General features: G+C 32.6%; 1 protein-coding gene across 1 annotated transcript; it reads left to right on the top strand.

Moving 5' to 3' along the window:
• Positions 1-7,912: 7,912 nt before the first annotated feature.
• Positions 7,913-10,088, top strand: LOC137813719 (12-oxophytodienoate reductase 2). The gene is made up of 5 exons (XM_068616125.1): positions 7,913-8,129; positions 8,220-8,360; positions 8,443-8,573; positions 9,099-9,269; positions 9,360-10,088. The coding sequence occupies exons 1-5, from the start codon at positions 8,053-8,055 to the stop codon at positions 9,941-9,943; spliced, it is 1,104 nt and encodes a 367-aa protein (XP_068472226.1). The 5' UTR covers positions 7,913-8,052; the 3' UTR covers positions 9,944-10,088.
• Positions 10,089-25,940: the final 15,852 nt, after the last annotated feature.

Genomic DNA, 25,940 nt, shown 5'->3' with positions numbered 1-25,940 from the left:
TGAGATGAACAATGGCACTTTGGTCAAAATGGGTTTTATTAAGGCTAGTGACAAGTGGGTAAGTTATGATGATGTTGGTAGTTCATTTGTTCCAAGTGTCATTGAATACAATGTTAATGGTATGCATGCACTGATTCCCTATATTCCTCTTATTGATCATGGTGAACCTTTGTCTTCATTTGAAAGGATGGTGTTGAATCGTCTAGACACCATATTGGGTGATCAAAGAGACCATTATAATTTCAACAAAAACTTGCAAAATTTCAATATGGAAAGGAGGACTAGGATTTGCATTTCATCTTTATGCATTTCATGTTTAACATTTTTATCTTTCTGTTGAACATTGTTATGTTTCTATTATGTATTTTAAATTTTTTATTTGATGTTTTTTTCTATTTCTCCCTAGTATTAGTTTCCATTTGAAGAAGCCAAAGGGGGAGAAATGTGTGTATTCTTATGGTGTATTGTTGCTATATTATTTTTTGGCCTCTGTGTTTTACTTGTACCTTTTGCAACGCATCTTCATCAAAATTAGATACACAATCATTTGGTGGTTTATCTTCATCAAATAAGGGGAGTTTGTAAGACTTTAAGACTGCACTGAGATATATCTGATGTATCCAAAGATCATTTCATGAAGATGAGGATTGTAGTTGTATATTCAGTTGATTTTGTTGTATTTTGTTTATTGCTCTCCTCCCAAAACTTTTTTATCCTAAAAGAAAAACTCCAAAATATGTTTTTCAAATTGTTTTGGAACTTGTTAAGAGGATTTTAATAAGTTAATTGACATATTAGTCTGTTAAAATGTTCTTAACTAAAGTCTTTATGAAATGAAGTCAATATTTTAATTGGTTGATTTATCGAATCAATTTATCAAAACCACTTAAGTACTTTTGAAGTTCAGGAAAATGTTTTTATCAGAAGTAACCTTTTGTCTAAAACTAACAATTTGTTTGATAGAAGAATGTTGATTTTTAAACCTTGACTTCAATTCACTATTTTCATTCTTAAGTAAAATCAACATATTATTTTAAATATTTAATCTAATAAATTTAACTGTTTCAATTCCAAATCAAAACTATTTTTAAAGTTTAAATATTGTTTTCAGAAAGGTTTCAAAGACAGAAAAATAGATAGCTTTTTTCATACTTCTGAGAAAAAGAAAAGTTTTTTAACTGAACTTTTGAATCATGAAGAAAATATTTTAGCCTCCTGCTGCATAAACTCATGTGTATTCATTCTTAATTCAAAAACTCTAAGTGTGGTGGTATACAAAAGTAGATAAGGTGTCTAACTTACGTAGTATGTCTTGTGTGTGTTTGAAAAAAGTTCTTGTAGGATTCAAGAGTTGTTTTCGTGACTGTCTAGATTTGTATTAATCTTTGTTTTAGTAAATTTTTAACTGGTGTGGTTGAGGACTAGATGTAGCTCTTGAGAAATAGTGAACCAATATAACAACTCGTGTGTGATTCTCTTTCTTTTTTTCTTTCTCTTTACATTTTTGCTTTCAAATTTCATGTAGTATTTCTTGATTATCAAAAGTTCAACTGATTTATTAATTGATCTGACAAAATTTAACTAATTAAATTTTCTAGTTTCTTCTGGTTAACTACATTTTAATTTTTTTTTTCAATATTCTAATTAGTTGATTTTATAAAAATATTACTCTAACTCATCTTTTGCAAAAATCTTTGAACATTTAATTTTCCCCACTTGATCTGGCCAACGTTTATAACCCATTATTCTACCTTTCATCTTTTTTTTTCTTTACAAATACAAAATGTTTATTTTCTTAATAATTATATTACTCCTAAAAGTAGATTGTCAAGTGGTTTGTAGAATGTAAAAACATTACGGTTCCTTTCAACAATGTTAGCATAAATCTAAACAAAAAGAACGTTAATTTATTTTAAATAAAATTAAAATTAAAATGATAACTTTAAAAATATGGGAAGTTCATTTACATTGTGTTTCGTTCTGGTGATTGACTATTTATGACGATCGAAAAGTTGGATGGCTCCGCGTTTGGATCCACTGATATGTAACGAAATGAGAGCGAGGAAAAGCGAGATGACTATTGTTTAGTGGCTCGCTCGAATGCAAAGAAAGGCAACGCAAGACATGTATGCATTCCAAAAATACGATTTTAACCTCCTTTTACTTATGTATGGTAGCAAAAACATACGACATCGATTATCCAAGACATATTGAAGCAACCATAATCGATTGTGACATTTTTTAATGGATAATCAATTATTCATTTCCCATAATTGATTATGGGTCATTTTTTAGAAGATAATTGATTATATGAATTTCATAATCGATGTTGTGTGTATTTTGTGCAAGCTAATCGATTATGCTTGCAAGAGAATCGATTATGAAAGATGTTTTGTGCTCTTAACCCTAGTTACAGTTGTTTAGTTGTTTAATTGAAGGAGAATGAGAAAGGGAGGGAGAGGGAGAAGGAGAAGAAGAAGGGGAAAGAGGAGAAAGAAGAATGAGAAAAAGGAGGAGAAGAGAAGTAGAAGTAAAATGTGATATTTTATACATAAAAGTATTTTATAATACTATTAATAAAAATAAACAATAAAAACTAAAAACAATAATAATTTATAATAGTATTAATTATAATAAGATAAAAAAAAGTAATAATACAAATAAAATTAAGATTTAACATTTAATTATTTATAGTAATAAAAATAATATAATTATCTTAAATAATAATTGTAACAAATAAAATATTAAAAATTATTTCATATTTTTATTTAAATACAAAATTAAGTAATTTAGGATTTGTATTTCTTTATGATTTTGAATAATTTAGAAATTTTATTTATTTCAAACAAAATTTAAAGACTAAATTAAATCATTTAGATTTGTATTTATTTCATATTTTGAATAATTTAACATTTTTTTATTTCAAAATTTTATTTAAATAGAACATTAAATAATTTAAAATTTTATTAAAATAGAACATTAAATAATTTAAAATTTATATTTATTTAAGATTTTGAATAATTTAGAATTTTTTTTTCAAATTTCTTATTTATATAGGTGATTAAATAATTTATGATTTATATTTATTTAAGATTTTGAATAATTTATGAATTTTTTCTTTTGTATTTTTATTTAAATTGATATCTAAATAATTGGAAATTTGCATTTATTTAGGATTTTCAATAATTTAATAATTTTATTTATTTCATATTTTTAAAAATATGACATTAAAATAATTTACGTTCATATTTAATTAAGATGTTAAATAATTTAGGAATTTTATTTATGTGAACTTTATATTTAAATAGGGTAATAAATAATTTAGAGTTTGTATTTATTTAGGATTTTGAATAATTTAAGAATTTTATTTATTTCAGATTTTTTTTATGCCCCCATTTGCTTCTGCGGATGAGGTTGGAGTGAAGATTGGCGAGCGAGTACCTTGTTTGTTTCCACTGTTTTGGAGGTGTGCCTGTGTGGATGGAGGAGCGGGTAGCTAGCAAATTGTCATTTTCACACAAATGCGCGAATTTGATATGATTATACGTAGGAGCATACGTTTTTACGTTGATACCCTTACCCTAACATGTGCATGCATCACAATTTTCTCAAATTAGGCACTGTGCAAGGAATCAAAGAATTTTGGAAAAGGTAAAATCGATTTTGCATGCAATGTGTGAGAACGAAAATCGATTTTGTCATACAGAAAAATCGATTTTGGGGATTTTGTATGGGGAGAAAAATCGATTCTTGTTTAGCTTTTAGTCATGAAAATCAATTTTTGAGACTTTGTACTCATGAGAGAATCGATTCTCATGCCTTTATAAAACACCCAAAATCGATTTTGTTTTCTTTGGTGCCATTGAGAATCGATTCTCCTTGTATTTGAACTACATAGAGAATTGATTCTCTTACTGTGTTTCTTTTTTTGTTGGTTTTTTTAATTTTTAAAAATTTATATTTATATTTTCTCTTGCTTTTCAGGTTATATCTTGAGTGGTTGGAGTTGTGTAGTTGAAACCTAAAAAAGTTATTTGATAGTACTTAAAACCTAAAAAAAAAATATATCATAACTCATTATTTAAATATTTTTAATAGAAAGGGTAAATTTGTAAACTTACATTTTACACCTTTAAAAAAATTTATAAATTCCCTTCTAACTATCACATTACTCACAAATCTCAATAAACCATCCTCACAAATCTCAATAAACTATCCTCACAAATCCACCCATCATCCCTCAATCCAAACAACCTCACACATCCTCTCTAATATTCACAAATTCACTCCTTCTCATCCTCACAAATCCCTTCCCCAATCCAAACAGATCCTTAAAGTATGAAATTAAATAATTTAGATTTATATTTATTTAATATTTTGAATAATTTAAGAATTTTTTTTATGTCATATTTTTAAAAAAATTTAGGACATTAAATATTTTAGGGTTTTTATTTTTTAAAGAATTTAAATAACTTGGAAATTTATTTAATATTTTTATTCAAATACAACATTAAATATTTTATAATTTGTTTTTTAAAGAATTTAAATAATTTAAAAATTTATTTCATATTTTTTTTAAATAGGACATTAAATAATTTAGAATCTAAAATTTTTATTTAAATCAATTCTTTTTAAAATAGGAAATTAAATAATTTATATTAGTATTTATTTAAGATTTTAAATAATTATAAAAAAATATTTATTTCATATATTTAATTAAATTAGACATTAAATAATTCAAGATTTGTATTTATTTATGATTTTGAATAATTTAAAAATTTTATTTATTTCAGATTTTTATTTAAATATTTTTATTTAAATAGAACATGAAATTATTTAGATTTATATTTATTTCAGATTTTGAATAATTTAGAAACTTTATTTATTTTAAAAATTTATTTAAATAAGACAATAAATAATTTAAGATTTATATTTATTTAAAAAAATTAATAATTTAAGAATTTTATATGTGTCAAAATTTATAAAATATTTTTACATAAATTTTAATTTGTTTATATATAAAAAAATTAATTATATTTCATTTTAATTTAATTTTATAATAAATTTGTAATGTTATATTACTTATTTGTAAAATTTATTTTATGAATCACATTATTCATAATTTTCTTAAGTTTTTTTCTTTTTGATTTCTAATTATCTATTCTATAATAAAAACAAAATCATTTTCCATTCACTTTTTACCTTAAATATACCGAAATTGAGTCGTTGACGTAAATAGTGTAAAGGTGAAGGATCCTGTTTAACCTAAAACTTATGCTAAAATAAAGTTGAAAGTATTAATAGGAAGTTGGTGTTTGAATTGATCTGTAAGATTTAATTGATGAGTGATGAATGTTGGTTAAGATGAGTAAAGTCCATATAGGCGACTCTCACCAAAATTCAAACTCAAGAAAAACGTCATCCATTACGCTTTTCATGCATCGATAATCAAAACTAATAATTATATCATTATTTTATATTCTTACTTACATTTTATTAACACTTTGTTTAGGTATTATTATTATTCACCTCAACATATCTGTATTTCTTTATATCCAGTTATTTTAACCACTACGAAAAATAGAAATAAATAATTCGACTATCTTATTTTATTTTCTTATTTTTGCTGATTTATGTTTAAAATTTGTGAGTGAAGGTTATGCCGTGGTGTTTCTTATTTTCTTTTGGAGAGAAACCAAAACCACATTAACATCCATGTTGTATTTGCCATAATTTATTTTATTTTATTTTTTTATAGATAATTAATGTTGTGTTATGTTTTTTTGAATTATAATTGATGTTGACCTAGTTTTTTATTTAATATCTATATTCATTACAACCATAATCAATTTTTCTGATAATTTGAAGCATTTTAGAAATTTTATATATTTAGAATTTAAATTTTATATATTTTAAAAATTTTATGTAAAAAGTATATTAAATAATTTGATATTTATATTTATTTATAACTTAGAATATTTTGAAAATTTATATAATTTCTTATTTTTATTCAAATAAGACATTAAATATTTAAGATTTTTATTTAATTAGCAAATCAAATACTTAAGATTTGTATTTATTTAAAATTTTAAATATTTTAAATTTTTATTGAAATAAAAAATCAAATAATTTAGATTTGTATTTATTTAAGATTTTGAATATTTTAAGAATTTTATATATTTCAAACTTTTATTTAAATAGGAAGTGTATTTATTTAGGATTTTGAATATTTAAAAAATTTATATATTTAAAATTTTATTTAAATAGGACATTAAATAATTTAAGATTTGTATTTATTTAAGAATTTTAAATATTTTAAAAAATTATATCTTTCATATTTTTATCTAAATAGAACATTAATTTGTATTTATTTAAAATTTTAAATATTTTAAAAATTTTACATATTTCAAATTTTTATTTAAATAAAATATTAAATAATTTAGGATTTTTATTTACTTATAATTTTAAATATTTTAAGAATTTTAGAACATTAAATAATTTAGGATTTGTATTTACTTATAATTTTAAATATTTTAAAAAATTTATATATTTCACATTTTTATTGAAATAGAACATTAAATATTTAGAATTTGTATTTTTTTAGGATTTTAAATATTTAAAAAAAAATTATATATTTCGTATTTTTATTTAAACAGAATTTTTTTTTCTGACAATTATAAATATGCTCTGACAATCTCACATTGTATATTTTTTCTGAAATTAATTCTTGTACAGTACTGAAAATAATATTTTAATTAAAATAATTATAATTTATAAATAAATTAATGAAATTAATTTTTCAACAATTTTTAATAGAAAAGTAAATTTTAATCTTATATTTTTTACAATAAAAAAATACAATTTCAATCACATTCAAATCACTTACAAACATTCATACATTTTTCATTCTATCTATCTTAATCCAAATAATCTTATTCTCTTAACGTTTTTCCTTCAAATCTACTCTTTTAAATTCGTTTTCTAGTTCAAACAAAATCTAAATTAGGAGATGTATGAATTTCAATTTTATATTTAAGAAAATAGTTTAGAGAATTAGCATCACTGAATTGTGAATGTTTTGGTTCCAACATTATTACATATAGTTACTAGCAAAAACAAATTATTGGGATTATTGTAATAGACCAACGAATTACACTAGTTGCTTAATTATAAAGCTAAATTATACTTTTAGTTTCTAAAACCTACTGATATCAATTTTAAATATTTTAAATTTATAAAAAATTTAATTTATCCAGTTTTGTTTTAACATATATTTTTAAATGAAAGGACCAAAATCTTTTTTTTTTTAATTTAGATAATAAAATCGTAATAAATTTGAAAAATCAAAATTTTGAAATAAGAATAGAAAGGAAGCTGCAAAAGTTGTCATTTTAAATAGGTAGATAGCAGATCTGAATTCAAGCTTCCACCATTGTAGAAAGGGCAATTGCTTCCTGCACCCACCCAATTCCAGCTGAAAAGACGAAACTTTCCTTAAAAAAAATTTCCAAAATATGTATTCTGGATTTTTTTTTTCCAGAACGAAATTTTATATTACGAATTTTTTTATCCGGAATGGGTTTTTCATTTTTGTTTCCAGATTTTCATTTCTGAAACACAATAATTTCTTTTTCAGATTTTTTTTTCCGAAATGTATTATTTTTCAATTCTAGTTTTTTTGTCCGAAATAGAATTTTAATTTTTTTTCAAGATTTTTATTTCCAAAACTCAATAATCACTCCGGATTTATTTTTCCAGAATATATTATTTTCAATTCTGGATTTTTATTTTCGAAATTAAGGGTATTTTTGGAAACTAAAAAAATATGTTGGGTGCGTGTAAAAAATGATTGGGTGTAGGAAGCATTTGCCTGTAGAAAGTATTAGAAGAGTAGGGTTGTGCAGCATTGACCAGAGCGAAGGTTGTTAGTGTAAATTGGCACGCGCATAATCTAACTACCACGTTTTGGTTCTCCATCTATAAATATTTAAATACTTGGTTCTTCCTTATTCGGCAATCAATAACCACACAATCTGCAATTTGCAATCATATATGGCTGCTGAACCTGATGCCCCTGCCATTCCTCTTCTTACGCCCTACAAAATGGGTAAATTCACTCTCTCCCATAGGTATTCTCACACGCATCATACTCCAAAACACTGCTTTTAAATTCAATGTTTCATGTATCTTGTAATTTAAAAATTGGGTTATTTTTTCAGAGTTGTTTTGGCACCGCTCACGAGACAGAGATCATACAATAATGTTCCTCAGCCTCATGCCATATTGTATTACTCTCAGAGAACTTCTCCGGGAGGACTTTTGATCAGTGAAGCTACTGGTGTCTCTGACACTGCTCAAGGGTAACTTTTTTTTAAGTTACCTTTTAATTCATCAATCAAAAACAATACACCTTTTAATGTCACTTTTGTTATCCATATCAAGATTGATACACACACCAGGTATATGGACAAAAGAGCAAGTTGAAGCATGGAAACCCATTGTCAATGCTGTCCATGCCAAAGGTGGTATCTTCTTTTGTCAGATTTGGCATGTTGGAAGGATCTCAACTACAGGTATTTTTCACATCTTCATTCTATGGAGAACTTCATGAACCTATTCCCTTCAGATTTTGTGCTTTTATTTTCTTCACCACCCTTTGTCAAATTCAACATGGGAATAAATTACTCTGTGAAATTCTGTTGCCAAATATGAAATGCCCAAATTTTATAAAGGTTATGCTAGAGAGGATAATAAAAAATTTAAAATACGAGTTTCAGTCACCTTGATTATAAATGAAAAAGTTGAATGATTACTATATAATACTTACAAACTTGTTGACTTGAAGTGTTTATATATAAATTTAGCTCATGATTTAATGATTGAGTTTGGGTGATGTCTAATATTTTTAGATTTGACTTGTAGTTTTACTTCTATCAAAAGATAAAATTATATTGCACTTGGGATGATATTATGGCATACTTTGCCATTTTTATCAACAAAATACTTCAGGAGGGAAACTAGTTACACTAGTATGATTTAGAGTGAGTGGACCATCGAAAACAATGTTGCATGTGCTCAATTTTGTTAATTTGTAACAGATTTTCAACCAAATGGGCAAGCTCCGATATCTTCAACCGACAAGCCACTGAAACAACAAATGGGAAGCAAAAGCGATGGGGAAACACAATTACCAAGGAGGCTAAGGACAGATGAAATTCCTCATATTGTCAATGATTTCAGACTCGCTGCAAGGAATGCGATTGAAGCTGGTAACATAACAAAGTTTCCCACGCATGTGCTGATGTTCAAATTTTAGATAATGTTTAAGTATCTAACAATGGTACAAATCTCATGTGTAGGCTTTGATGGGGTTGAGATCCACGGTGCTCATGGCTACCTACTTGAGCAATTCATGAAAGATACAGTGAATGATCGAAGTGATGAATATGGTGGATCCCTTGAGAACCGTTGTCGATTCGCTTTGGAAGTGGTTGAGAGTGTTGTAAAAGAGATAGGGGCAGAAAGAGTTGGGGTAAGGCTATCTCCTTTTACAGAACATGGAGAGTGTGAAGATTCAGACCCCAGAGCATTGGGTGTGTACATGGCTAGTGCCCTCAGTAAATATAATATTCTGTATTGCCATATGGTGGAGCCAAGAATGAAGACTGCTCTTGAAGTAGTTGAGTCCTCTCACAGCCTTGTCCCAATGAGAAAGGCCTTCAGTGGAACTTTTATTGCTGCAGGAGGTTACAGCAGAGAAGATGGCATCAATGCTGTGGCTGAAAATAGGACAGATCTTGTTGCTTATGGTCGGTTGTTCTTGGCTAATCCGGACTTGCCAAAAAGATTTGAGCTAGATGCCCCTCTCAACAAATACAACCGTAACAAATTCTACTCTCATGACCCGGTTATTGGTTACACTGATTATCCATTTCTTGAATGAACCAAAGACTTGTGATATCTTGATATCCCAGAGAACATGTTACAATTACTGAGAGTAAAATCTTTTACTGAAAGATAAACTCAAAAAGGATGGAGAAATTTGAAAAAGTTATTAATTAATGCATCTGATAATACAGTTGGGAAAAGTAACATTTCTTAAGGAAGCAAATAAACATCCACAAGGAAACCACCATATCATATCTTCTAAAGTTTGTTTTTCCTAAAAAAAAATTGGCTATTGAATGTTTCACATTTTTCTTTACCACATTCTCCCTGAATAACTTTCTATATTCTATCTTTTATAAATTTTCAGTTGAATGAAAAACTAAATAAATAACTATATATGAACAACTTGAGATATTCATATTTGATTTTATAGTAAGTGATAAAAATTAGTAAAAAATAAATAATTACGTTGCTGTAGGATGCGAGTTGGTAATTACAAGTTAAAATACGAAATATATTTTCTTCTGTCTGGAGTGTATAACATTCTATTATTAGTTTTTCATAAAAAAAATTCGATGGATTATGTTAAAAACATAACAATCATAATATATTTTAAACCAGAATTTGTTAAGCATCCTTCACTTGTATTATTAAGAAAAATGTTTTGTTTACCACTTTTTTTATTCAATCAAATACCTAACAATTCTTTTTAATGAAAGATTATAATAATACATGAAAATAAAAGTAAAAATGAAATCTTCACATAAAATAATAACATATTTGATTGTATAGTGGTTATGTAAAATAATTAATAAGTGTGTGAACTCCCTCCTAAAGCAAAAGGTAATATGAACTTTAATAATTAATATTAAATAATAAAATTATTATTATTAATAAATAATGTTTTGAGAGAAAAGAAAAAAATATATGACTTTTTTTTGTGAAACTATAATTTTTCCTTCATGCATGTGTGTGGAGATAAATGACTTGATTAAAATATTTAAAAATGGAAATTTCTAAATTATAGCAAATAAAAAAAATAGTTTTCAGTGAATGTTGAAACCACTATTTAGAAATTAATTTCGTAGAATATTAAGATTTATTTAAGGAGTTGAATTCCTTTAATAAATATCTGTCCAAACAGAATAATGTAGAGATTAATTTTTTTTTTATCTATATGTATGTATGCATATTATTTATAATTTTATTTTTATTATCGTATTATTAAATTGCTTTTTTTAAATAAAAGTTTTCATATTAGTCCTATTATGCAACTTGACATTTCAACTCTGTTTGATATCTCAAGTAACAACAATTATTAGGCATCACATGAAAAAAAAATTATTAAAAAAAGAAAAAAGAAAAAAAAAATACAAAAATATGGGAGGATTAGACAAAAACTTATATGTTAACAAAAACGATAATATGTAGACTATATCTATTCATAAAGAATTCTAAGAAAAGCTACGAAGCTCGGGCACTTACTTCTCTTAAATGGCGTGTCGGTGTCCGATACTCGTGTCGGACACCGACACTCGTATGACACCTGTAGGACACGTATCCGTGAAGTGTCCAATTCAAAAAATATTTATTAGATTTATGATAATTCTAGTACAGTTCTAACACAATTTTAAAAAGGAAAAATACATTAATTTTCTCAAAATTCAAATTTTATTGTATAAATTTTTATTATGATTATAAAACTAAGAAACAAATCATTGTGAATCAGTCATGAAAAACATCTTTCCGCTAAAAAAAATCTGGAATATACTTGTATACATAAATCTTTATTGTCAATTTATATAATTCATAATTATATAATATATAGATTTGTGTTCCCGTGTCCTACATTTTAGAGATTTTACGTATCTCCGTATCTGTGTCGTATCAGTGTCTGTGTCAGTATCTGTGCTACATAGAAGAAAAGACTAGATGGTAGCCTATTATACCAATGAAAAGATTCTCTATGAATAAATCCTAAATGAGTCAACTTATCAGCACTCGCATTTCCCATATTAATTAAGACAAGTATTCTGTCGATTACGAAGCATTCAAAAAACATTGGTCATAGCAGTAAATGTAACACAATTGCTTTTAATTTTTTTAATTTTTTATTATATATTTGAAACCATTTTTTTCAAACTAGTCAATCATATGTTTTGATAAATTAAAAATATTTCAATATACTTTTTAATTCAAAACATATTTTAAAAAATATTATTTATTAGTATTAAGTTAAATAGATTATTTTAATATCTTATTTATGATTAATTTGTGGTGAGTATGTAAGTTCATCAAATTGGATACCTTATAAATTATAAAAATTTGACTAAAGTTCTTGAATAATTATTTATTCATATTTTTTTTCTACAATTATGTTCAATCTTAAATAATCCTTTAAATTTGGGGTTATGTTTTTCTATCCACAAATAAAATATAAATAAATAAAAAATATTTTAGTAAAAAGAATCATAATTTTTGCATAATCCAAAAAACAAACACCAACCCAATCCATCAACTATATGTGCCCCAGACAACATTATTATACCACTGGTTCTACAAAGAGCCTGTGAAGGCATGCAAACGAACAAAAAATTGAGCCATTATTCTCAAACGAAAATAAATAAAAGCATCACTAGCTAATGACAATTGCTGTGAGAGAGCTTATATTCCAAAAATTAAGGTCTCCGGTATATAAACCTGACCATGTATTATGACCCAGATTTGCAGCACTAACCAGAGAACAAGCCTATCCAAAAATTTACTCTATTGTTTATTTCTTATATTGAAAATAACCTCTTTCCCGCACCTGCAACCAACAACCGTCCTCACCCCTCAGCCAGCTCAAGAGAGTTACCTCCTCATGAAAACCAGCATTCAAAGCACACAGGTACTAGCTAAGGGTGGGCATGGATTGGATTTTCCAAAATCCAATCTAGATCCAAATTCAAATAAGTGGATTGGATTTAAAATCCATATCCACTTTAACTAGATTAAATATATTTGGATTTTTTTAAAATCCATTTAAAGTGGATTGAATCCAGATTAAATCCACTTTGTTAATTATATTAAATCCACTTTGTCAATTACATTAAATCCATTTTGATATGGATAAAGACTAACTTGGCTCGAACTGGGCCTAAGCCGACTCAACTTGAACACAGACCAACTCGGCTCTACATCGGCCCTGACCCAGACGACTCGACATCGGTCCGGGTCCGGACGACTCGACATCGGCTTGAGCCCAGAAAACTCAACAGCGGCCCCGACCCGGACAACTCGACATCGGCCTGGGCCCGAACAACTATACATTGGCTCGGCTCGAACGACTCGACATCAGCTTAGGCCCGAACAACTCGACATCAGCCTCGACCGAACGACTCGACATCAGCCCGGGCCCGTTGACATCGGCTCGGGCCCATTCGGCTCGACATCAGCTTAAGCCCGCTCGGCTCGACATCGGCCCGGGCCCGATCGGCTCAAAATCGGCCCGAGCCTGGTCGGCTCGACAGTGGCCCATGCCCGCTCGCCTCGACATCGGCCCAGGCCCACACAACTCGACATTGGCTCAGGCCCGCTCGGCTCGACAACGGCCCGGGCCCACTCAACTCGACATTGGCCCGAGTCCGGTCGGCTCGACAAAGGCCCGGGCCTGATCAACTCGACAAAGGCCGGGGCCCAGTCGACTCGACATCGGCCCGAGACCGGTCGGCTCGACAACAGCGCGGGCCCGGTCGGCTCGACATCGGCCCGGGCCCGGTTGACTCGACATCGGCCTGGGCCCGCTCGACTCGACAACGGCCCAGGCCCGCTCGACTCGACATCGGCCTGGGCCCACTCGGCTCGACATCTGTCCGGGCCCAGTTTGCTTGACATTGGCCCGGGCCTGCTCGACTCGACAATGGCCCGGGCCCGCTCGACATCTGACCGAGCCCAGTTTGCTTGACATCGGCCCGGGCACGGTCGGCTCGACATCGGCCCGGACCCGGTCGCCTCGACATCGGCCCAGGCCCAGTCGTCTCGACATCGGCCCGAGCCCACTCGCCTAGAAATCGGTCCAGTCTCGCTCGTCGCCCGCTCGAGTCGACATCGACCCGGGCCCTCTCGACTCGACTTTGGCCCAGGCCCGGTCGACTTGACATCGACCCGGGCCCAGTTGACTCGACATCGGCCCGGGCCCGCCCGACTCGAAAATGGCCCGGGCCCGCTCGACTTTACATCTGCCCGGGGCCGCTCGACTTGACATCTGCCCGGGGCCACTCTCTTTTCTCTAAAAAACACTCTTCTTCTTTTTCTCTATTGTATTTCTTTTCTGTGGTGCATCTTACAATTGAGAAAGCATCCTATTTATAGGCTTAGGAAGCTCTTCTAGAAGAGAAAATAATAAAATCTCATTATGGCCTTAAAACCCCACTAACAATATAATAAAATTTCACTCACAACTTTTGGTCTTTCATCTATCAAAACTCTCGGTCTTTTATTTTCTAGTAACTTCTAATTTTAAAACCCAAAAACTACCATTTAAAGTTTATTTAACAAAACTCCCCATTAACTTAAATGTTTCTACCATCCATCGTGCCAATCATCTTCTTGTATTCGTCGAAAAGTACTTTTGGTAGCAGTTTTATGAAGATATCTGCAACTTGATCCTGACTTGCCACATGCACCAATTCCACACTTCCTTTCTTCACATGATCACGGATAAAGTGAAAACGAATGTCAATGTGTTTGCTTCTTCTGGGTTCTTTGCCAACTCAATTGTTGATTTGTTATCAACTTGAATCACGATTGCACCTAGTTGCTTTAGCTCCATCTTGCTCAACAAGATTCTAAGCCATATCACATGACATACACACCAAGATGCTGCCACATATTCAGCTTCACAAGTCGATAGCATCACGATCGGTTGTTTCTTTGAGAGCCAAGAAAATTTTGTGTTGCCCATAAAGAATTCATATCCCGATGTACTTTTCCGATCATCTATGTCTCTGCACCAATCATTGTCAGAGTAACCAACCAACTTGTAATCTTCTGCTTTTGAGTAGAACAATCTGAGTGATACAATACCTTGAATGTACCGTAAGACTCACTTCAACGCCTTCCAATGTGAGTAAACCGGTTCTTCCATGAATCGACTCATGATGCTGACACTTAATGAAAGATTTGGCCTCGTGCATGTGAGATAACGAAGGCTTCCTACCAAACTCCAGTATCTACTTGCATCGACACGTTTTCCTCCGTCGAACTTTGAGAGTTTTGCACCTGGTTCCATTGATATTGATATTGGGTTGCAATTTTCCATCTTGTACTTCTTCAAAATCTCTTTGTATATGTCTCCTATGATACAAAAATCAACGTCTCTTTTTGCCTAACCTCCAAACCAAGGAAAAACTTCATCAATCCCAAATCTGTCATCTCAATTCTCATGTCATTGTGCCCTTAAACTCTTCTATCATCTCATCATTGTTACCAATAAAAATGAGATCATCGACATAAAGAGAAACAAATATCATGTTACCTCCACTCTTCTTTGCGTAAAGAGCATGCTCATAAGGACATTGCTTGAACTCTTTCTCCTTGAAATATGTATCGATACGAGTATTCCATGTTCGCGGTGCTTGCTTCAACCCATAAAGTGCCTTCTTCAATTTTTGCACCTTCTTCTCTTCTCCAATTTCCTTGTACCCAGGTGGTTGTTCGATGTAGACTTCTTCATCAAGCACACCATTCAAGAATGCTGACTTGAAATCCATTTGAAATATCGGCCATTTAAATTGTGCCGCTTGGGAAATGAGCAATCAAATTGTCTCCATTCTTACAACGAGAGCAAACACCTCATCATAGTTGATTCCCTCCTTTTGTTTGCATCCCTTCGCAATGAGTCACACCTTGTACCTCTCTATCTCGCCTTGAGCATTCATCTTTTTCTTGAATACCCACTTCACACCAATGGGTTGACTTCCCTTTGGAAATTATGTTAATTCCCATGTGTTCTTGCGGTCAATCGCTTTAATCTCCTCATCCATGGCAGTTTGCCACTTCTTGTCTTGCACCGCCTCTTCAAAGCTGATAATTTCTGCATCTACCAAAAGACATACAAGGTGTACCTCATTTGTCGAATCATACAAATTTGGAAAACTTCGCATTTTAGGTTGTCAGGGTTCATCTTCATCACCGGTAGTTTCAGAATTTATACTTTTCGATGCAACGATGGATGATTCTCCAACTTCAATTATAACCTCTAAAGAATTGTTCCAATCTCACTTGCTTGCTTTATTTATTCGCACGTCACGACTCACCATCACCTTCTTGCTTATCGAGTCAAGTAACTTGTACCCTTTTGTCTTCTCATCATACCCAATAAAAATATACCTTTTGCTTTTGTCTTTGAGCTTCGTTCTTCATTGATCTGGTACATGTGCATAAGCCACATGATGACATTTTACGGCAAGTGCACCGCATTTGTCAAAAGTAATAATTGTTCCTAAGGACGGATATCGATCCCACAAGGAACAGTAAATTATCGAGTACAAAATTCGCTAAATATAACAATAGAACAATAAAAATAGTTTTGAAGTGATTGTGGTGACACTGATCAATAAGAAAACGAACAAAAAATTAGTTGCTTCAATTGGAAAAATAGGGATTAGGTTTCATCTCTCTCACTCTCATGTATTTTGATTAGCATGTTAATATTGAGTTCTTTGATTGAAATTGATGGCCGTAGAAAATTCATTTATATTGATCTCTCGCATATAAAATTCTTATGAATGTTTCCTAAATATCGATCTCTCGCATACTTATAAAAACAACTTAGAAATCACAATCAGACGTTAATGGCAATTAATATTCCAAGTCTATCTTTAACACTCAAATATGTTAAGTATTGATGTTTAGGTCTGAACCCTAAAAATACCTCTCGGTCAGATTTAAGATTCTCAATTTGTCACGGGAAAGTTAAAAGTAAAACAACAATACCAATAATCAATCAATAACTAAATATTAATATATAAGATATCACCTCAATACATAAGAGTTTGAGCAGATTACTCCCAATCCAAAAGGGTAGAACTAGCCACACATACTTCTGGCACCTTTCATTCTCCCAATCGGGTTACAATTCACTTTATGGTGTTTTCCTCTCAATCTGGCACCCTAGGGTTGAGCCTCTAGCCTTTTATTTATCCTACTTTTCTAGGGTTAGGTTGCTTCCTGTGTCGCGCTAATGGGCTAAATGATAAAACATAAAAAAGGCTCAATCTTTCTTTGCATCTTTTTCCATTCGAGACCTTCCAGCTTCCTCTTTTTAGCTCAAATTATTCTCCTTTATTTCAAATCTTCAATCCTCCCTAGAAATATGCAATTAACACCAAATTTGGGAATAAAATGCTCTTATTCAAATAAAACTCATAAAAATGTAAAAAGGTATAAATTCATAAATTAGGGATTATTTTATATGTAAATTAGCAATAAATCCTCATAAGTGCCTATATTTTAATATGAAATATTACTGAAATTAGACACTTATCACCACACTACCAAATACTTTGAGATGAGAAGTTGTCAGCTTTTGTCCGCTCCATGCCTCTTGTGGTGTTTGATCATCTAACTTCACATGTGGACATCAATTTTGCACATAAATGACGCATTGCACGGCTTCTGCCCAAAATTCCTTTGGCATCTTTTTGCTCTTAAGCATTGATCAAACCATGTTGAGAATGGTCTGGTTCTTCCTCTCGGCCACACCATTTTGTTGAGGAGTGTACGGTGCAATTAGAAATCGCCTTATGCCTTACTCCCCGCAATACTCCATGAAAGTCGTCGAAGTATACTCGACACCTCTATTGGATCGTACAACTTTGATTTTTCTATCAGTTTCCTTCTCGACCATCACTTTGAACATTTTGAACACCTCGAATGCCACAATTTTTTCTATCAAAAAACAAACTCAAGTTTTTCTTGAGAAATCATCGATAAAGGTAATGAAATACATTTTACTACTGAAGGATTCTGGAGTAATTGATCCACATAAGTCGGTATGAATCAATTCGAGAGGTTGCTTAGCCCAATATTCAGCCTTCTTTGGAAACGAGGTTCTCACATGAGCGTTGAGCACACATTCTTCTCAAAATTTTCCCTCGTAGTCCATGTTGGGTAGTCCGTGAACCATATTCTTCTTCGCTAACTCTTTTAGGCCACCATGATGTAGGTGACCAAAACAAGCATGCCACAGTGATGCCTTATCTTCTATGTCGACTTGCAAACATTTTTCTCGTATGCTTCTCAAATTCAGTTTATCTTTCCATCTCGATTCGAGCAACCAAATGCCTTTGCTTGTTCTTCAAGTGTAGTAGCCGATCTTTTAAAAATATCGAGTAACCTTTTTCTGTAAGTTGCCCCATACTCAAAATGTTGGTCTTGAGGTCTAGTACATAATAAACATCTTGGAGTGACACAATTAAGCCATCTTTTTGTAAGTAGCAAACCGTACCTCGGCCTTTAACCTCCACCTTTGATGCATCTCCAAATGATAAATGATCATCTTCAATCTTTTGCATCTCTTTGAATAGGTACTCGTGACCGCATATATGGTTGCTTGCCCCCGAGTCGAGGTACCACAGAGTGTCATTGTTAATGTTGACTTCATTTTGAGCCATCAAGAGAACACCTTCATTTCTTTCGTCTTCCAAGGCTAGGTTGGTTGTCTCTTCTATCTTTATATCGGCTTGACAATATTTTTCAAAATGCCCCACTTTACCACAATTATAACATTTTTTCGGAGTTGCAATCCTTCGCATAGTGACCATATTTGCAACATTTGTAGAACTTGATGTTGGAGTAATTTGATCGGCCGCCTCTTCCTCGACCACGTCCTCTTCCACGCCAATTTGGTTGGCTCGAATGTTCCTTCTCCTTATAGTACCTTTCATGACTGTTGCCTTTACCATCGCGACCATTTCCATGACTTCCACGAACATGCCCTCTACTTTGAGAATTTTGATAATAGAGTGCCTTTTCATCTTTGATTGATGCCTTGGTTTAAAGTGCTTGTTCGATTGTTTCCTCATTCTTCTTCTTTTTCTGTTGCTTGTGTGCCTCGAGAGGACCGGCGAGCTCGTCGACTATGAGCGTCTCTAGGTCCTTTGACTCTTCTATCGCGCACACAATTGATGGAAGAGGGCCAAGCACACCCTTCCATGAATGGCAAGAGACAAGTCAAGAACGTCTAGACCCCAAGGCAAGAGCGTCTAGACCATCCAAGACCAAGCTAGGAGCGTCCAAGACCAAGCTAGAAGCATCTAAGACCAAGCTAGGAGCGTCTAGGACCAAGCTAGGAGCGTCTAGGACAAGAAGACTTGGATCAAGCTATGAATGGAAAAGGGCCTATTAATATATATTCCGTGAAGGCCCATCATGTGTAGTTTAGCTTTAATTGGGGTGTAAATAGCATAGCCATGTGGACAAGTGTTTAAATTTTCTGCACATTAGAATTAAGGAAGCATTAACCTTGATTAGCTAAAGGTTTCTAGAAGCCTTTACTAATAAAGGACCATGTGCACCCATGTGCCATGTGCACCCATGTGCTTCACTTTTTCCATTTCATTTGGCTTACATTTGTGTAGCATTTAGGTCATCAAATCTGGTCCTCTTTAGCCTATAAAAAGAGGAGCCTACACCTTGTATTGGCAGGATTAATGAGAGTAAAGTTATGCTGCCAACATTGTGCCATGCTTTGCTTCTACCTAGTTTCTAGGCTCTAATCTTCATCTTCCTCACTTACCATAGGGCTGGCGGAATCTCCCTACTTCCATACATATCATGCACCTTCAAGATCACCATAGCTCCTAGGAGGATCTTGCACATTTACATCCATGGCTTCCGCACCATCTTTCACATGATTCTAAGAAGAGCTTCATGAATTTGCCATCATTTGGTATCATGAGTTTAGGTTCTTCAAAGATGAGTAACTTTTGGTCTTTTCATTTTTAGTTCTTCTTTATTTCATGTTGTTCATCTTATTTCTATAATTGTCTTGCTGTTTTTTACATTTTAATTTGTTTTGGTGTGCTATTTGGAAGATCCAACCGGTGCACATTGTTCAATTTGATCTTGAACAATCCTTGTGCAAATTGTGATAGGATTCCATACACCTTGAGTTGCTGTTTTTCTTTTAGGAATTTGAGTCTTTATTGCACTTTTATTTGGTTCATATTATGCTTTTGAGTCTTTAATTTCTGAATTCATATATGTTTTGTCAAGTCATGTTCATCCACAATGTCATCAATTCATAGTAGTCCTTTATTTGGCTTGATTGTTTCTTGATTTTGGGTATTTACATTTGCTTTGAATCTTCTGTTCTTTGATCTTTTGGTGCCTTTTAATTTTTAGTTTGAGTTCTTATTTGTTTTTAGATCTTACACAAATTCCTCTTCTTAATTCCATTGTGTTTAAATTTTGGTCTCTTGCTGTTTTTGTTTCCAGTTTTTCCAGAATCCCCTATTTTACATTCTCTGTGCTGGCTGTTTCGTTCCAGAAAATTATTTTCACTCATAGGAAATTTTTGATTCTCTGGATTATGCAAGTTTGAAGTGTTACAGAAAAGACAAAAAAAAGAATCAGCTCAAAAGAGTCAATAGAAAAAAAAATGATAAATATTTTAAAATCAGTGTGCAAATCTGGGCGCTACAGTTGGCGTAACTGAACACTTAAATTGAAAAATTTATTAAAACAAAATGGCTCATGCGTTTGGAGTGATTCCAACGCCAGATTTTAGTTAAGATCTTGAATATCTTGCATATCAATTTTCAGAGAAAAATTCTAAAAGGACAACTCAGCATAAATTGGGGAAAAACACGTTTCTGGCCCACAACAATTTTCCAGTGGTGCTGTTTTTTTATTTTGAAATCTATTCTAGTGCTATTCTTAGGTTTCATTTTGTGTGCCTACCTTTATTTGAGTACCTTTCTTTGCTTGTCTAATATTCTTGGACCTCTTTCTAGTTGTCACAATCTAACTCCATTTGTGTGGTACTGTTTTCTTCAATTAAATTGTTTCTTGCTTTTATTCTTTGGCCTCTAAATTTGGTGCTGGAATTTATTCTCTTTTGGTGCTTAATTGAGTGGAAATTTGACTTGGGTAAGGTCTAGTCTTCTTGATAGGTGCTGGAATTGGAGAATTAAGTCCTTAATTCTAAGGGGAACAAAAGCGAAGGCAGAAACAATTACTTCTCAAAACACCACAAACACTTGGAGGGCCCAACAAGAAAAGACAACCAAGGAAGTGCCAATAACAAAAAGAGGATCAACAAAGGGAGTTTTCTTAATTTCTTTGCAACTTAACTTGTGTTAATTACTTCTTTAATTACGTGATTAGACGGTGAGTGTGTCTTCAAGGGCTCCAAGTGTCCAAGAAGCCTCACCTAGGGCCGACTAGTGTAGAGTTTTTAATTAGCAATTGTTAATTGTTTTTTTAATTACATTACTTGCTTAATTAGTTACGCTTTGCATGTGTGGTTGTCTTGTTTAAGCTTTGCTAATTCGTCTAGCTTTGTTAATTAGTTAGCTTGCATTGTTTTCTTGCATTTGATTTCTCAACTTAATTGTGTTCTAAGTGGTTTACTAAGAGAAAGCTTTGTGTGAAGACATTGGGGGATAGTTTTTGGCTAAGGCAAAGGCTTGGTATTTAAGTAGTCCTTTGTGACTCACCTCCCTTACCTGGAAAACTACCTTCTTTGACTTTCCTAAGTTTTATCAAGGTAAAATACTTGTATACACAAAGCTTTAGCCATGTCTTCTTCTTCTCATTCTACAAAGTCTATTGGAAGTGAATTAAAATCTTTAAAAATTCTTTTGAAAGAAGTTTCACAAACTGTGCAATCAATTGCATATAGACAATTGGAGAGTGAGACTAAACTTAATGTTTTGACTAAAGCAAAGGATGAGAAGTCTCACATTCTAAAAAAATTACCTTCTCATGCATATATCTCTAAAGATCATGATTCTTTTGGGGAGGGAAGTATTAGAGTAAATGATTATTATCAAGCACCCCCTAGAAGACATAGAAGAGATATTAAAGAACAAGAAAACCCAAGAGAGGTTAGGGTAGACCAACCCCATGTCCATGGAAAAGAAAATATAGAAGCTTGCCTAGATTGGGAAATAAGGGTAGAAAAATTGTTTGCTTCCCATAAAGAAAGAAAGGAAAGAAAAATACAAAAGAATAGAGGGGAAGTCAAAAGGGAAGCTAAAGAAAAAGAAGAAAAAGAAAAGCATGAGAAGACCCTTGAAGAACAAAAGGCGTGGGAGAAGAGTGTTCCTTCCCACAAGGTCATTCAACAAGACCAAAGATTTAAAAATACCTTTGAAAATATGTGTCTTGTTGAACAACCTCAAAGCCTTACCTTTTGTAAAGGAACACTTGCAAGCCTAAGTGAAAAAGAAGAGTCTTTAAAAGAAGCTTGCATAGATAAAAATGAAATAGATTATTTCTCATATGTGCTAGGATATCACCAAGTGAATGTCAAGTTTTTTATAAGCATCTACAAAAACAAATTTTTATGTGAAGTAGGGCCTAAAGAAACTTGTCATGTCTTATTGAGACAACCATTGCAAAGTGTACAAATCCTTATAAACAATGGTTGTCACAACGAGACTATCCTTACACATAAGAGAAAAAGTCTTCATGAAGGAGAACTCATGGGACAAATTAGAGTTGATAAAACTCTAGAGCTTTTAAAAGGAAAACTTTTGTCCCCCATGAGAAAAGAAGTTCAAAGACATTACCTTAGGTACAATTCTTGTTTTCAAACTACACCCAAGGCAATGTCTCATGAACTCTATACTCCTTCACCTTTTGCAAATGATCCTTGGGAAGATACAAATTTCATTTTAAAACTCCCTAGGACAACAAAAGGTTTTGATTCAATCTTCATGGTTATGGATAAACTCTTCTCTAGAGAAGTGATACATCGTCATGGTTTATCCTCAAGCATAGTGTTGAATAGAGCTCCAAATTTCGCAAACCATGATTTGAGGATTTCCTTTGGAAAACTTGCAACTAAGTTGCACACTTTAAATTCTTATCATCCTCAAACGCATGGTCAAAATACATTTGAAAATCTAGCTCTTTCTACTATGCCTAGAATAATCATGATGTGCACACACAACTCTAGAGATGAGCAAACATACCATCAAGTAGTTCACAAAACTACTTATATTTCTACTTTTAAAGTTATGTGTGTGCTAAATCATCTTTCTCCTTTTAAGTTGTTACCATCTCCTATAGGATTTATGCCTAAAGAGAAGGTAACCACAAATGAACATTTTAAAATACATAAGATGATTAGAGACCACACACAACCATTTAAAGAGAAACTTTGTCCAAGGTTGCCAAAACCAAAAGACAAACAAAAATGGCAACCTAGTAAAATTAATTTGCAAACTAACACCTATCCCTTATTTGATTATTTCTATAGGTGGACGTTTGATCTAGGAGGACAAGCTTTGGCGAAGCAAGAGGCTACTATCCGAGATCAAGCCTGAAGATCTGAGGATAGATCTTCTCAAAGAAGGAGGAGATGATGGACACCATCCAGCCACAACCATTCCCCTTGGAAGAAAAAGCATTGGATTTGAGGGCAAATCCTTTTCAAGAGGGAGGGGATGATGGAAGAGGGCCAAGCACACCCTTCCATGAATGGCAAGAGACAAGTCAAAAACGTCTAGACCCCAAGGCAAGAGCGTCTAGACCATCCAAGACCAAGCTAGGAGCGTCCAAGACCAAGCTAGAAGCATCTAAGACCAAGCTAGGAGCGTCTAGGACCAAGCTAGGAGCGTTTAGGACAAGAAGACTTGGATCAAGCTATGAATGGAAAAGGGCCTATTAATATATATTCCGTGAAGGCCCATCATGTGTAGTTTAGCTTTAATTGGGGTGTAAATAGCATAGCCATGAGGACAAGTGTTTAAATTTTCTGCACATTAGAATTAAGGAAACATTAACCTTGATTAGCTAAAGGTTTCTAGAAGCCTTTACTAATAAAGGACCATGTGCACCCATGTGCCATGTGCACCCATGTGCTTCACTTTTTCCATTTCATTTGGCTTACATTTGTGTAGCATTTAGGTCATCAAATCTGGTCCTCTTTAGCCTATAAAAAGAGGAGCCTACACCTTGTATTGGCAAGATTAATGAGAGTAAAGTTATGCTGCCAACATTGTGCCATGCTTTGCTTCTACCTAGTTTCTAGGCTCTAATCTTCATCTTCCTCACTTACCATAGGGCTGGCGGAATCTCCCTACTTCCATACATATCATGCACCTTCAAGATCACCATAGCTCCTAGGAGGATCTTGCACATTTACATCCATGGCTTCCGCACCATCTTTCACATGATTCTAAGAAGAGCTTCATGAATTTGCCATCAACAATAGTCTCAAAATTGTCAGTTAATGTTCTCAAAATCTTCTCCACAACTCGTGCATCAGTCAATGTTTCACCGTTTCGGTTGAGTTGATTCACCACAGTCTGTACACTTTTTGACTCCATCATCTTCATGCTCTCCAACTCGCCATAAAGAGTTTGTAGACGCACTTGCTTAACTCAGTCGACTCCTTTGAACACCTTTTTTAAGATGGCTCACGCTTCTTTTGAATTAGTTGCACTGACAATCTTCTCAAAGCCCGACTCATCAACGTCTTGGAACAACGTGCATAGTGTCGTCTTATCCTTTGATCGCATCTTTTTCAACGCCTTGGTTTGAGCCACCGTATAACCCGTGATATCTGTTGGTTCTTCAAAACCTTCTTCGACCACCTCACATGCATCATGAGAACCAAGAAGGGCTTTCATTTGAATGCTCTAGTTATCATATTTGGTTTCCTTTGTTAATCATGGTAGCGGCATTTGACCCGTCACATTAGCCATTGGCTTTTGATATCGAATTGTAAAAAAAACTAAAGGTCAAAGTTAACACACACTCTATTTTCTCTAAAAAAACACTCTTATTCTCTTTCTCTATTGTATTTATTTTTTGTGCATCTTACAATTGAGAGAGCATCCTATTTATAGGCTTTAGGAAACTCTTCTAGAAGAGAAAATAATAAAATCTCATTATGACCTTAAAACCCCACTAACAACATAATAAAATCTCACTCACAACTTTTGGTCTTTCATCTATCAAAACTCTCATTCTTTTATTTTCTAGTAACTTCTAATTTTAAAACCCATAAACTACCATTTAAAGTTTATTCAACATAAGGGGCATAAGAAATCAAACAGAAAATAAGGCATAACACATTGGTGCTGTAATTAACATAAACTAAACTTGTTGCTATTTGATTGTTTTAAGGCAATGTGGGCATAATAAAGAATCCGAAATAGAGAATAAAACAAAAGACATATTATATTTGATATGATTCCAATAACATGATAGAGATATGATATGAGCATATTATGGATTCAACCAGAATTGGAATATGATTAGGCACTTTTTAAGAATTGGATCAATGTTCTTAACATTCAAGAACTCACCAAAACACAAGTAACCAAGCCAAACTCACGTAGAAACCCATTTTGAACAACAAACCCATGGATAGAAACTCAAGAACACAACATATAGCATTTATACCCATGGAGGACGTGACCAAAACAGCAAGAACAACCAATTTGCACCGATTAAAATTGAATATAAGTGCAGCAAATGAAAGAGGACATCATAAGAAAGAGATTGCACCGATTGAAAGTGAAAACAAACAAGTAGAACAAAAATGGGTAATTTGGAATCAAGGGAAAATGAACTTATGTGGATGAAGCTCTTGGAATGTGCACGCCACTTGAAGGATGGTTGGCTTCAAGATGAGTGTTGTTGTCGCCACTTGAGAGTCCAAGAATTCACTCAAGATAAGACTAGAAGAGAAGAAGACACAAGTCTCTCTCAATCACTCACCAATTTGGTAGAGGTTCTTTACTCTTAAAAATCAATCTTATTATTTCAAAGACCTAAGCACCCCTTTTATAATAGAGAGGGCTGGTCACAAAGTACAAGAGAATCTT

The sequence above is a fragment of the Phaseolus vulgaris genome, chromosome 1 (genome assembly GCF_051622355.1).
Source record: "Phaseolus vulgaris cultivar YP4 chromosome 1, ASM5162235v1, whole genome shotgun sequence".
NCBI lineage: Eukaryota > Viridiplantae > Streptophyta > Magnoliopsida > Fabales > Fabaceae > Phaseolus > Phaseolus vulgaris.
This window is presented reverse-complemented; position numbering and strand designations above follow the sequence as displayed.